This window comes from Theropithecus gelada, chromosome 12, assembly GCF_003255815.1.
Source record: "Theropithecus gelada isolate Dixy chromosome 12, Tgel_1.0, whole genome shotgun sequence".
Classification (NCBI taxonomy): Eukaryota; Metazoa; Chordata; class Mammalia; order Primates; family Cercopithecidae; genus Theropithecus; species Theropithecus gelada.
Window position 1 is genome coordinate 94,505,445 of NC_037680.1, and position 12,593 is coordinate 94,518,037.

General features: G+C 53.6%; 1 protein-coding gene across 2 annotated transcripts in view; it reads right to left on the minus strand.

The window, feature by feature from the left end:
• Window positions 1-12,593, minus strand: part of TNS1 (tensin 1) — a 204,111-nt gene that overhangs the window by 92,289 nt on the left and 99,229 nt on the right. For both annotated transcript variants that reach the window (XM_025404235.1, XM_025404236.1), the window contains 5 exons: window positions 7,868-7,917; window positions 5,204-5,375; window positions 2,433-2,483; window positions 847-969; window positions 384-448 (listed from right to left, as the gene is read on the minus strand). In XM_025404235.1, coding sequence (XP_025260020.1) covers window positions 384-448; window positions 847-969; window positions 2,433-2,483; window positions 5,204-5,375; window positions 7,868-7,917 — 461 coding nt within the window. The remainder of the gene's footprint in view (window positions 1-383; window positions 449-846; window positions 970-2,432; window positions 2,484-5,203; window positions 5,376-7,867; window positions 7,918-12,593) is intronic.

A 12,593-nucleotide genomic window follows, 5' to 3' on the forward strand; every position in this document is an offset into this window, starting at 1 on the left:
TATATTCTATATTGTTTTGCCAGACCCAGATCTGATCCCACATTTCTTTCTGACTCCCTTCCTGCTGGCCCAGGGAAAAAGAAGGTGGTTTGGCAAGGAAATGGGGCTCCGAAGAGCTGGCCGTATGGGGTGCTCAGGACAAGGCCTGGTTCCCAAGCCTGCCCCACCAGAGCCCCCAAAAGAGAACTGGAATCTCTTCCCTCCCACCCTCTGTCCACAGGCTCCTGCCTCAGAGCTGGGGGCCCCTGAACCCGTCCTCATCGCTTTGCATTCCCTCTGTGCTTATCCCGTCACTCCAGGGAACAGAGAGGCTGTGGGTGGATGAGAGGAAGGGGTCACACTGTCAGTGTTCCGGAGGATGGGCGGCTCCAGGCCCCTCTTACCTGGCAGAAATGTTGCTGTAGTGCATGTAAGCCGCGATGACAACTCCTATCCTGCCTCGGTTTCCCTGAAAGAATCCCCAAACACAAAAGCATTTATTTCTAAGGCCAGCCCTGCTGCCCCAGAGCTTATCTAGAAGCCTTGGTGGAAAGGAATTATGGCTGGAGAGAGGGGTGTGGATTTAAGGGAGAACATAAGGAGGAAGGAGGCCTCAAGGGAGGGAAACAGGTGGGGACTAAGTCTCAGAAAAAACACATCTGATCATCCACTGCCGTGGACATAAGCTGATGTCACCTGCACTTCTTAGAGGTGCCCCCCAAGACAGAATCTATTATCCCCTAGAAAGAAAAATGCACACAGACTTATATGCTCACAAAATCCAAGGATATAGGCAGGTACACACGATCATCCAAGGACATATTCAGGCACTCACACACACACACACACGCACGCCACAGTTCTGACCTTGTTGTGTAGAACAACGACATTGTGGGGGTCTGCATTGAGCCATGTGTCCATGGCCTTACAGATGCTGCAGATCTTCTCCAGGGCTGGGGTGTGGAGGTCAGGCCAGCCAAATTCCAGTACCTACGGCCCAAGCCATGAGTGAGAAGAGGGCAGAAGCCCTGCAGAGTCAACCAAGCCAGCGGGAGCCGCCCACGCCACGTGCTAGTACCTGGGCGGCGGCCCGCAGCTGCTGGTTCCTGCCAGGACTTGGTTCCTCCCCGCCCACTGGTCAGCAAGGAGGCAGGGGTGTGAAGAGTAAAGGCCGTGCATGACCCAGTACTGGGGACCCTGGGTCCAGGTCTTGGCCCTGGCACTGACTCACTGTGGGGCCTTAGGCCTCATGTCCTCTTCCAGTCTCAATTTCCCCATATGTGTGTTTAAAAAAAAAGAAAGGCTTAGAGCTGATGGCCCCAAGGTCCCTACCATAGAACTGACCTCCAGCGTGCTGAGGGGCCCCAAGCACTGCCCTCAAGCTCTTCTCCCACGGACAGCTCTGAGGTCTGGCTCAGGCTGAGAGAGGAAAAAGCAAAGGGCTGTCTGATGTTCATGACTCTTTTCTAAGCCCTGGACACACAAACCATCCACTTTCCAGGCCAGTCAAGAGCAGCCTCAAGGACACAAAGGGCAGACCTGAAGAGCAGGCTTCGGGCCTCTCAAAACCTTTCTAGACTCACCAACTTTAAAGTAAAAGAGAACTCTGCAAGGACCCGTAGAGCATACCTAATCCAGCCAGGCCACTTTCAGAGGGGCGCACTGAGGCCCAGAGAAGTCCGTCACCCCCCCCCCCAGGGTCACAGAGCAGCATGTACCAAACTCTCAAGAGTTAGGAGCAGATGCCCATGGCAAAGCCTGCACACAGCCCCCCGAGCAAACAGAGTAAAAAGCAGCAGCAGGGCCAGCCTCGCTGGCTCACGCCTATAATCTCAGTACTTTGGGAGGCCAAGGTGGGCAGATCACTTGAGGCCAGGAGTTTGAGACCAGCCTGACCAACATGGCGAAACCCCGTCTCTACTAAAAATACAAAAATTAGCCAGGCGTGGTGGTGGGCACCTGTAGTCCCAGCTACTCGGGAGGCTGAGACAGGAGAATCGCTTGAACCCGGGAGGCGGAGGTTGCAGTGAGCTGAGATCATGCCACTGCTCTCCAGCCTGGGCGACAGAGGGAGACTCCATCTCAAAAAAAAACAAAAAAAACAAAAAACAAAAAATGGCAGCTGGAAGGTCAAAAGCAGCAACTCCCAACTACTTTAAATCCAAAAACTAAACATCTCACAACTCCAGTCTCACCCAAGAGATTCTGTGTACTCCCCAGCAGGCAGACCTGGGTGGAAAGTCACTGCCCCAAGCTTTGCTTTCTGTAATTTACATTATGGAAAGGATAAATAGATCATTTTCCATTTTCCAGATATAAGATGGCACTCTGACTTTGAATAGGCTTTTCAAACTGTCACAGCATTTTCCCCAAGATTATTATGTGGGAACCGCAGAGAGGGAGTCCATCTGTTCTCCTTCTCCTCCCCCACCCCAAAACAGCCACTGGCTCACCTTGGCATGGAGCTTCGTGATGTCAGGTCTCCGCTCAGAGAGGTTGAACAGCTAGAAGGAGAAAAAGGAAGAGAGCATGAGGAGGTGAGAGTGAGGAGCGCAGCGAGGGGAGAGAGAACCATGGGCTGCTGGTCCCAGAAAGGATGGTGGCATCATCACCAACTTCCTCTGAAGAGCCCACGACAGCACCCAGCAGGGCATCGATGTCCTTCTACAGCCAGGGGCCTGGCCACAAAACAGCCATGAGCTCCCTGGACCTCCTGTGCCTGCTCTCACTCTCTCTCCCCTGATAGGAATTCTATCCATACATGAACATGCAGGTGAGTCCCAGCAGACACACCGTCACCAAGAGGAACTAAACTGTAGGTCCTCAGGATGAAGAAGGAGAGAGAGAGAGATGAGGACACTGAGCCACCCCGAATGGAAGACGAGACAGGGATGGAACTTGTCTCCAGTCCCACTTGCTTCTCGTCACACTGAACGGGAATCCAGTGGTGTGAGATGATAAGTAGTTGGCAATCTCTGGTTTCCACTTCACACATGGACCTTAGAACCTCATCCCATGAGGCTGCAACTTCTCTGTCACCAGACATCCTCCATCAGAGGGGCAAACCATCCTGGGTGGTCCCAATCAGACCCTTGACATATCTCTCCCAGCACATGCCTTTCAATGCGTGACCACTGGGGTCCCATTCCTGACCACTGGAATCCCACGGAATTCCCCAGTCTCTGGAATTCCTGCCTCTACCTCCGAGGGGGGCATGCAGAACTTCCCACCTCCACCCCACTGCCTGGGAAACTCAAAGGCCACTGTGTCATCTCCTGGGGAGAAAAGGGGACAGCCCAGTCTGGAATAGGCAGGATAGAGAGAGGGGTGGCAGGGCACCAAGTCCCCTAGAACCCTGGACCCCTAAAATCAGAAATAGGTGGATTTTCATCCACTCTTGCACTCTGTAAAGGAATACACTTTATTATGTTACAATAGCCATCACTCAATGAATGTCTGCCACCTGCCAGCCTGTGTTAAGGACTTTACATCTAACAGCTGGCTTAATTCTCTCACCAACCGTAAGAGGTAGATCTTAGACCCACTTTACAGATGCAGAAGCTAGGGCTTAGTGAGGCTAAACAGCCAAGATCTTGTAGTTAGTAAAAGGAGAGCCAGAATTTGAACCCAGAGCTTTCTGATGTTTAAAGCCAGGCTCTTAACAATGCCCCAATGCAGCTAACAGATGGGTCTCTACAGTGGTTGAATAGTATCCTCAAAATGTCATGTCCGCCCAGAACTTCAGAATGCAACCTTGTTTGGAAACAGTGCCTTTGCCAATGTAAGTAGTTAAGGATCTCAATATGAGATCAACCTGGATCTAGGGTGGACCCTAAGTCCAATAATTGATGTCCTTATAGGAAGAGAACGCACACAGAGACACTGAAGAAGGCCACATGGAGATGGAGGCAGAGGTTGGGGTGATGCGCTACAAACCAAGGAATCCCACCAAAAGCTAGGAAAAGGCAAGAAGGGATTCTGCCCATAGGATTCAGAGGGAGTATGGCCCCCTCAACACCTTGATTTCAGATTTCCAGCCTTCAGAACTGTCAGAGAATAACTTTCTGTTATTTTGAGCCACCAAATTTGAGGTAGAGTCATCACTTGGTGTCTATGTGTGATTTGGATCTAGGACCCCTCCACCCCGCCATGGACAGTGGATATCAAAATCCATGGATGCTCAGGTCTCTTACATAAAATATGTACTATTTGCATACAACTTGCATATTAAAAATGTACTATTTGCATATAACTTATGCATATACTTCCGTAGCCTTTAAATCATCTCTAGGTTACTTGTAATACCTAATACAATATAAACGCTCTGCAAATAGTTGTTCTGCTGTATTGTTTTTATTTGTATTGTTTTTTATTGTTATTTACTGTTGGGTTTTTTCTGAGTATTTTCAACTCATGGTGGATTGAATCCACAGAGGTGAAACTCGTGGATAGAAAGGGCCGCCTCATTTGTTACAGCAGCCCTGGGAAACTAATGTGGCCTCCTACATCCCACCTCAAACACCCTGGGGGCAGCCACCTGAGGTTGTACAGATCAGATCTGTGGGTCCAGTCCACAGGCACCTCCCTCTAAAATGGACCCGAGCCCTCCTCTGGGGCCAAGGACGGATCGGCCTTTCTGCGTTAGTGGAGACCACTGCCAGTACCTCTCTCCCATGTGCTAAGGTGACTCCTCTGGGCCAGGCCAAGCCAGGTGCCAGCAACCCAGGGTCCCTTAAGACACATGTTGCCAAGACTCTGCCCTCAGACTTCTCAGAGGCACCGACCCTGTGCCAGCTCTGCCACTTCCTGACCCTGCAACCTTAGGCAAATAACCCCACCTCTCTGTGCTCCAGCAAGTGCCTGCTTGCTAGGGCTGCTGCAAAGGTTAAGTGCGTGGAAAGCAGTTGGAACAGGGCCTGGCTAGTAGCAAGCGCTCGATAACCTGAACTCTTATTGTTACTCTCTTCTCCTGGCCAGCACACACATGCACACACAGAGTTCCAGATGCCACATTCCAGCTGCAGCACACTGCTTAGAGCAGAGCTGGGCTGGAGAGTGATGGAAGACTCAGGCAAGAGAGCTGCCTGAGGAGAAGGGCAGATAAACAAAGAGAAGAGGGTGGGCTGGCACAGGAGCTGGTGGCAGGGATACCAGCCATGAAGAGGTGGCTAGCAGATGGAAGCATAGAGGGCACAGGACGATGGGCACGAGGCCCCATCCTCACCAGGTAGTTGCCTCCATGTTTGGATTTGAGCATCTGGGCCACCTCACGGAGGTTGCTCCGGAAGTTCTCCTCATTGGCTGTGCTGGGGAAGGAGACAGCGATGATCCTCTCTGTGACGTACACCAGGTCCAGCTCACAGCTGTCCTCCATGGTCCGGCTCACACTCATGTTTCTAGGGAGACAGCAGGCAGCAGAGGGTCCAGATCAGAATCCAGCCCACAGGGAAGGCCCCAGATAGCTGCACGCCATACACATCCTGTGTGACCCCCAATTGCAGTCCAGGGTGCTTGGCTGCTCTTCAACCCAAGGCCAAGGCCAGAGGCTTCCTCTGGCAAGGCCAGTGTGGCCAGCTTGGGATTGCCGGTGAGAACAAGCTGGGTAGGGCTGGCAAGGACCTCAGGCCATTTCAGAACCAAACTGATAACACCAATTCTTGGTTCCCATCAGTCCACTGCCTTCAACCTGTGACTCCAGAGCTCAGAGCCAGGGCCAGACTGGCCCAGGAACCCGGAGCTCTGGCTCCCGACACTGTGACTGCCTGGCCAAGCAGAAATCTCCCGAAAGGCCCCAGACTGCTCTGGAAGAGGAAGGAGAGCCTGCGCTGAACGCTCTCCAGCCCTGGAACGGAGCCTTCCACTGCCCGCCCCTCGCTCTCTCGAGCTGTGGAGTGGGCGGGAGACCTCTCAGGGGAGAGGGCAGCTCAGGTGACATGTTCACCTGGGTTCCAGGTAAGCCAGACCACAGCACACATTCCAGCCCTCCCGGAGGCAGGCTGACTCCTGCCCTTTGTTCCTTGGCCTTCTCCCCACCTCTGGCAGTTCCCACCGCCTGCCAGAGCTGCTTCTTGGCAGCAGCCTCCCTGATTTCTAAGGGCCCAGGAAACAAGAGGGCATGGAGCCCTTGCTGCTGCAGTGGTGGGTAGCTGCCAGCACCATGCATTTCCCGGAGAGGTGGGGAAGTCCCTGGGCTGGCCATCCTCTCCACTGGGCACCGGGTGAGGAAGGGAGGGGCTCACATCTTTACATCTCTCCCAACTTTTCTTCCAGAGGAAGGGTCCAGGATGCCTGCTGGGGAAGCCCACCTCTTGCTTCTAGAAGCACCTCCCCCATCCCTCCAGCTTTTTGCCCCATCATCAACCTCCTAGTGTCTTGCTTCCCCTTCTATCAAATGCAGGCAGCACTCACATTTCGTTCTGCTAACCTTTCACCACAGCGGGATAAAGTGGAGAGTAGAGGCCAGCGAAAGGAATGCCGCCGGGATATTTAAAAGTTACGAGGGCTTTCTGGCACTACACAGAACAAGGCCCCGGATGCTGAGAAGCCGTGAAGAATCCAGACCTCCACCAGGGTTCAATCCCAGCCCAGGTGGGGCGTGGAGGTGGGGCAGCCAACGATGAGGCATGGCAGGTCCTCTCTGGTGGGATGACAGGGCCCCAAGTGGGATTGGGGACCAGCACCCGGGGGTAAGGAGCCCGGTTTGAGTTTGACTCTGAGTCCCGGCCACTTCTTGTCCCTATGGAAAGCTTCTCATTGCAGCTGTGGGGGTGGTGAAGTTTCTATCTCAAGCCAACTGCCTACCCAAGGACAGTTCTTGTAGGTGGTGACCAGTCTGGGACAAGAAGCCACATGCACACATACCTGCAAGCAAGTGGGTGTGAGGGTGGGGAGCCTCAGCTAACTTGCAGCATCCCCTCCTCCCCACCCTCCAAAACCCCTCTCTGTCCTGGCTCCAAGGAAGAAACTAGAATGTCAGAAAAACTCGCAAGCCCAAGCTCCTGTGATTTCAGCCTCTCCCTCAACACAGGACGGGGAGCAAGAGGTACTGCTGAGGGCCATGAGTCAGACGTGGCCCACAGGGACGCTGACCTGCCCCTGTCTACAGGCTGGATCCCGGGAAGGACGCAAAGACAGAACAGTGCCACCAGCCGGACAGCCTCAGCATCACACTCTGAATCCATCTGTCCAGGTCTGAGGGAAGGAGGGGACCCTCTAAGAAGCCACCTCCAGTCTGTGGACAGCCAGCAGAGGGGCCAGAAACTGCCAGGGGCTTCCACTCTACCCCAAGGCTGGCATCCCCGATCATCTCAGGAGCCTCGGTGGGTGAAGGTGAGGCAGAGGCGGAGGGGAGCAAAACAAACTCTCTGGATCACCAAGACACAAAGTCCCTCGTGCATCCCCTTCCCCCGGCCCCTGCAGCCTAGCCAGATAGGGAACTTTCCTTTTATAAACTACTCTGCCCAGTCAGAACCCCCTGTTTGCAGAGAGGAAAGGATTCAGCACAGGCCTCGATGCCCACCAGCCCTAAATGCAAATCCAAGTGCTGCTTCTTGGTAGCTGTGTGACCTTTACAAGTCACCTCATCTCTCTGAAACGCAGCTCTACCAAAGGGAATAAAATACTTACCTTGCGGGGTTGTTGCAAGGACTAGATGAGCTCATGCAGGTAAATAAAGACTCAGCTCAAGGGCCGGCTAAGAGCTCAAAACACAACTGTTGCCAAGGGCATCTGCACCCATCCTCTCCTGTGCCTTTCACATTTGCCCACACTCCCCACCCGTGGCTTTATGGCTGCAGTCTGGGGCACCCAGAGTCAAGACTTAACAGGAACACCCACAGTGACCCCCCTGCTTGCACTCCCGCCCCCTGCCCCCATGGGCCAGGCATACCTGATGGGCTGGAGGTGGGGCTGGACACTCGGGGTGACCCTGGCGGAGCCCTGAGAAGGAGAGAAGAGAAGCGGCATTATGCAGGGGTGGGCAGGATGACGGGAGGAGCACACCAGAGAGCTGTCCACAGGAGCAAACACGATCCTCTTCTCCTTTCCCTGCCAACATTCCGACCCTGCCACCCTAACCCCTGCAAAAACACAGCCCGCTGAAGCCAAAGCCATCAGCACTGATTCCACGTGAGTGTGCCTGCCTGTGTGCAAGCCCCAGAGGGACGAAAGGAAGAAATCCCGAATGCTGAGGACTGCACCCCACCGGGCTGGTGCCATCCACACTGAGGGCACACTCAACAGTTACGGACTCAGTGGAAACACATTTCACTTTGATTCACTCACCCACACAAGAGAAACCCCAAGAGGAGAATACGACTGCCACCACGAAAGAAACAGGAGTGATAAAAGTAATGGTGCCCCTCTGTCCTGCTACCATCACCCCACACTTCTCTGCTTGAAAGTAGTGACGTCAAGTCATTCACTTGAGTTTAGAGACCAGAACAGTCAGGTGGAGCATGCAGGAACCAAGACGAGGCCTAAGGCAGTGAGCCATGCTCCTGAGGGCCCACTCCCCACTGTCTGTGGCAGACAGTAGCCATCTCACCCACTCCCCTTTTCACAGCTGTCGAGTGGTACGAACTTAAGCAAATGGGCCCAATCCATCCCAGGGCAGCAGGATGGTATGGCGGGTGTGAAAGCACAGGGTCAGAGGCCCACAGACCATGGAGTTTGGATTCCAGGATCCTGCTGGGCAGCCCTGCCAGTTGTAATGTAACCCCTCTGAGCCTCTTGTAATGTCACATGTAAAATGGGACAACCTTCAGGCTGGTGGTGAGAATCCAAAGGAGTTATGCATATAAGGCACTTCACATCATGCGTGGCATTCGCCAGATGACAGCTGTTGTTTCTGTCGTTACTTTTGTATCAAGAAAAATGAAAAGGGTAGTTACAACCAAACATTCACCTCTATAGAAAATCAACACCCTGCATCGCCTCTACCCATCCTTCCAGCCACCTCATAGGATGCAGAATCGGGATGCCCCGCTTCTAGATTCTCAGACCTCCTGAGCCCATTGACACCGTCCAAACACCCATGTGCCTCTCGGAAAATGGCCTTTTCCTCCCACCAACTTGCAGCCTCTTCTTCGAGGAGACAGGACCACAATCTGCCAAGAAAGGAAGAAACTGAAGCACAGAATAACTTACCCTCAAGTCCCTAGGAAGTTGATGGCCAGGCAGGATTCACACTCCAACCCGGGGCTTGACTATGGGGTCTCCAAGAAGAGGAGACCCTTCACCCCTCTCCTGGCTCTCAGTGCCTACGAGGCAGGATAGGTGGGCTCTGAGGCCCAGCTCTCAGCTGAGCCCCAAGTTAGAGCAGCTCTGCTAAGAGGGGGACCCTCCATCCAGCCTTCGGGAAGAAGGCTCTGCCCAGAGTCCGCTCTGTCCCAGCTGCCTCGGACCAATGAGCAGCCCCGCAGCAGTGAAGGAAGGAACAGCCAAGTGCGGCTATCGGGGGGAAGTTTCTAAGTCTCACAGCTCTTCTGGCTCTGAGGACTCCAGTTTGCATGAGTCAAGCTTGGGGGTGGGGGGATTAGAGAAGGGTGGAGCTGGGAGTCAAGGAGTGATTGTGTTTGGTTTTCAAGACCCAAACCAGGCTGTTCCAAAACTACCCGCTCAGTGGAACACAGAAACCCAACACTTCATCCATCTCCATTCCACTGGTCCCTAATGAGGAGTCCCTGAATCTCCCCAGGCCCTAGGCCCTGCTCCAGGCCCCAGGGCCACCCTGCTATAAATAGCCCCTTGGGTTTCATCTGTTGCTGATCCGTAGCCACTTTTGGAGGAAGCCACCACAGCTGCTTTGAACAACTGGAAGCCACAACGGTAGCCAAGATGTGAGGTGTGGCCGGGAGCATGGGACCAGACCCAGGGAGCTGGAGAAAGACAATGGGCCATATTGAGATGGGCTTGGCAGGGGGAACTGGGGAACCAAGGGGAGCTGGGAGCCTGCAAAGGTGCAGGGGTAAGCAGGACGAGCAGGGCAGCAGACCTGGCTCCCGTTTCCCCACCGCCCTCTTCCAAACGTTACAACACTCCACATTCCTCAGCCTCCCCACCCCAAAAAAAGCCAGCGAAGATAAATAAAAACTTGGCCCAAACAGAGTCTGGCCAGGCCGCCTCCAGAGGTGATAAGGCAAAGTCCAAGCCTGCTCTGCTCCACCGGGCGGAGGGGAGAGGAGGGCAGGGGGAGGAAGCCACCCTGGACAGTGACCCCACTGCGGAGGATGGGGGACGAACAGCTGGGACTGTCATCCCCTGATGAATCACTGGGCTGCCCTCTCACTGACGGGGCTTCCTGTTTTCTGCAAAGTTTGGGGGCACGTGACCCTTGCTGGCAGAGAGAGAGCAGACATGCACGGTGACACGTCTGAGTGTCGGTGCACACAGACAGAACTCAGAGAACAACAAATGGGCTGGGGCGGGGGGTGCGGCATGTCAGCAAACACACCCTAGTGCTCCAGAAACACAGGTGACCTCACACGAGGCTAGCGATGGCGCCTTTGGAAGCATGCCTCATCGTGTAGCTCTTTACAAGCACGGTGGGAGTAAGTCAAGGCATCCGGTCATCTCTGAGCCTCCAATCTTCATGCTCACTCTCTCATTCAGCAAACATCCACCGAGTGCCACCAGCTGTGTGCCCGGCCATGCTCCAGACACCAGGGGACAAAGGAAGTGAAGTCCCTGACCTCAGAGAGCTTGTATTTTATGGACCATGATACTCATCAGCGGGAGGAGGAGAGGTTCCGTCTCATTTACCCATCTGTAAAATGGGCCCCGTACAGCGCTCACATAATCTTCTGCCTAATCTGCATAGAGCCCCTAGGGCAAACGACTACAGGACTTTACAAACTGTTTTAAAAAGAAAAATAAGTTCTCTGCCTGCCTGTAATCCTATCTTTTCCTCTCTGGGGATCACAAAGCACTTTACCCACATGGCTTTGAACTTCTTCCTACCTCCTCTCAAGACATAGATCGATTATAGAACTTTTCATCCAACTCTCTAAACACCAAACAGAACTCTCCCCTATCCTCACCTCCAAAACACTGTCCTTCCTTTGCTGAAAGGGCACCATGAAAGGAGACTCCACAGCCTCCTGGACATAGTGTCTTACTTTGCTCACTGTCAGGAAGTTCCTCCTGGTATCTAACCCCCATCCTTCCTGCTGCAGATTCAGCCAACTCTTTTTGCCTTGGTCCTCACTGCAGGCAAGAGCTGATCACCACTCAGACACTACTGGGTTGCTCAAGGTCTATGACCCCAGGTTCTGTTATCTGCCGCCTTCTTCCCCGTCATGAGGCAAGGAGCAGGAACCCCCAGCCTTGGGTGGGGTTGGTTTGAAGCAATGCCTCTGTGGGAAGAGCCCTGCCTTCCTTTGAGGTCCACAGACCAAACACAACAGCTCAGGACCAAAAGAAAAGCCATTTCCTGAGCCCAGGTCCCCAGAGGGGCACAGTTGGGAGGAGGGTCTGTAAGCGAACACCAGGGGCCTTGTCAGGCAGCCAGAGATTGGTGACTGACCTACGTCAGGGGCCCGGCCCCATTCCTACATCTCCTCTGGGGGCTGTGGCCAACCCCCACATAGCACCCCCTTCAGCCACACCTCTTCCCCTCTCCTTCCTGCCCACTAGCCTGGATTTTTCCAAAACAAAGTGCGACACAGCACACTGTCCACAAACTCCACTACACACCAACTCGGCAGGAGGAAAACAGCCATTCCTGCCTGTGAGTCCTGGGCCGTGAGCCAGAGACAGCAACGCAGCTTGACAAACAGCCACATTATCACAGCAGCAGGCCCAGGTCCTCCTCCCCTAGGGTAGACTGCTGGAGAGTCCCGTGGCTGGGCAGGGGATTGGCTCAATGACCCTGGGGCCAACCCAACCTGAGACAGGTGACAGGAGCCTTAAAATTTAGGTTTTCTCTCCTCTTTTGCAGTACACAGGCCGTTCTGCTAACTGCTCACTTGCTTACCCTTCCAAAGCTCATCTTGTCCCTCCTCCCATATCCAGACAAGACAGCACACTTACCCATCTTGACACACAGGCACAGACACATCCATCCCAGATCACCAATACTTTCTTCTTAAAAAAGTCAAAGAGCCTCAGTCACAAATAAACGGCCACCTCTTTCTTCCCTAGGACCAAGGTCGTGCACACTCTTGCAATCAAAAGTTCTTCGTGATGTCCAACTTCACTCTCTCTTGCTGTAACGCTAGTTGACGGGATCCATCTGGCCCAGGCTGGGAATGTGGGGACAGCAGCTCTAGGATTTGGCTCCTGAGTGTGCCCAGACCATTGGCTAGAAGGCTTGGTTCACACACCATCACCCTGTCCCCTTGCCAAAGGTTAGGAGTTCGGGATAACACCAGACCCCAGCAGCAGTCCCAGGAAGGGATGGAGTGGCATTCACCGAATCATTCAGCAATGCCAAGCCTCTGTTTCCTCATCTATAAAGTGGACTCATAGGCTCTGCCATACAGGGGTATCAGGAGGATCTCAAAACAGCCAACAGAGCTCCCAGCCCTTAGTCAAAATAACAGTAATAAGAATGGCTCACAGTTATTGAGCACGTATGATATATTTTGAGTACATGAAGCTTGTACATCCTTGGT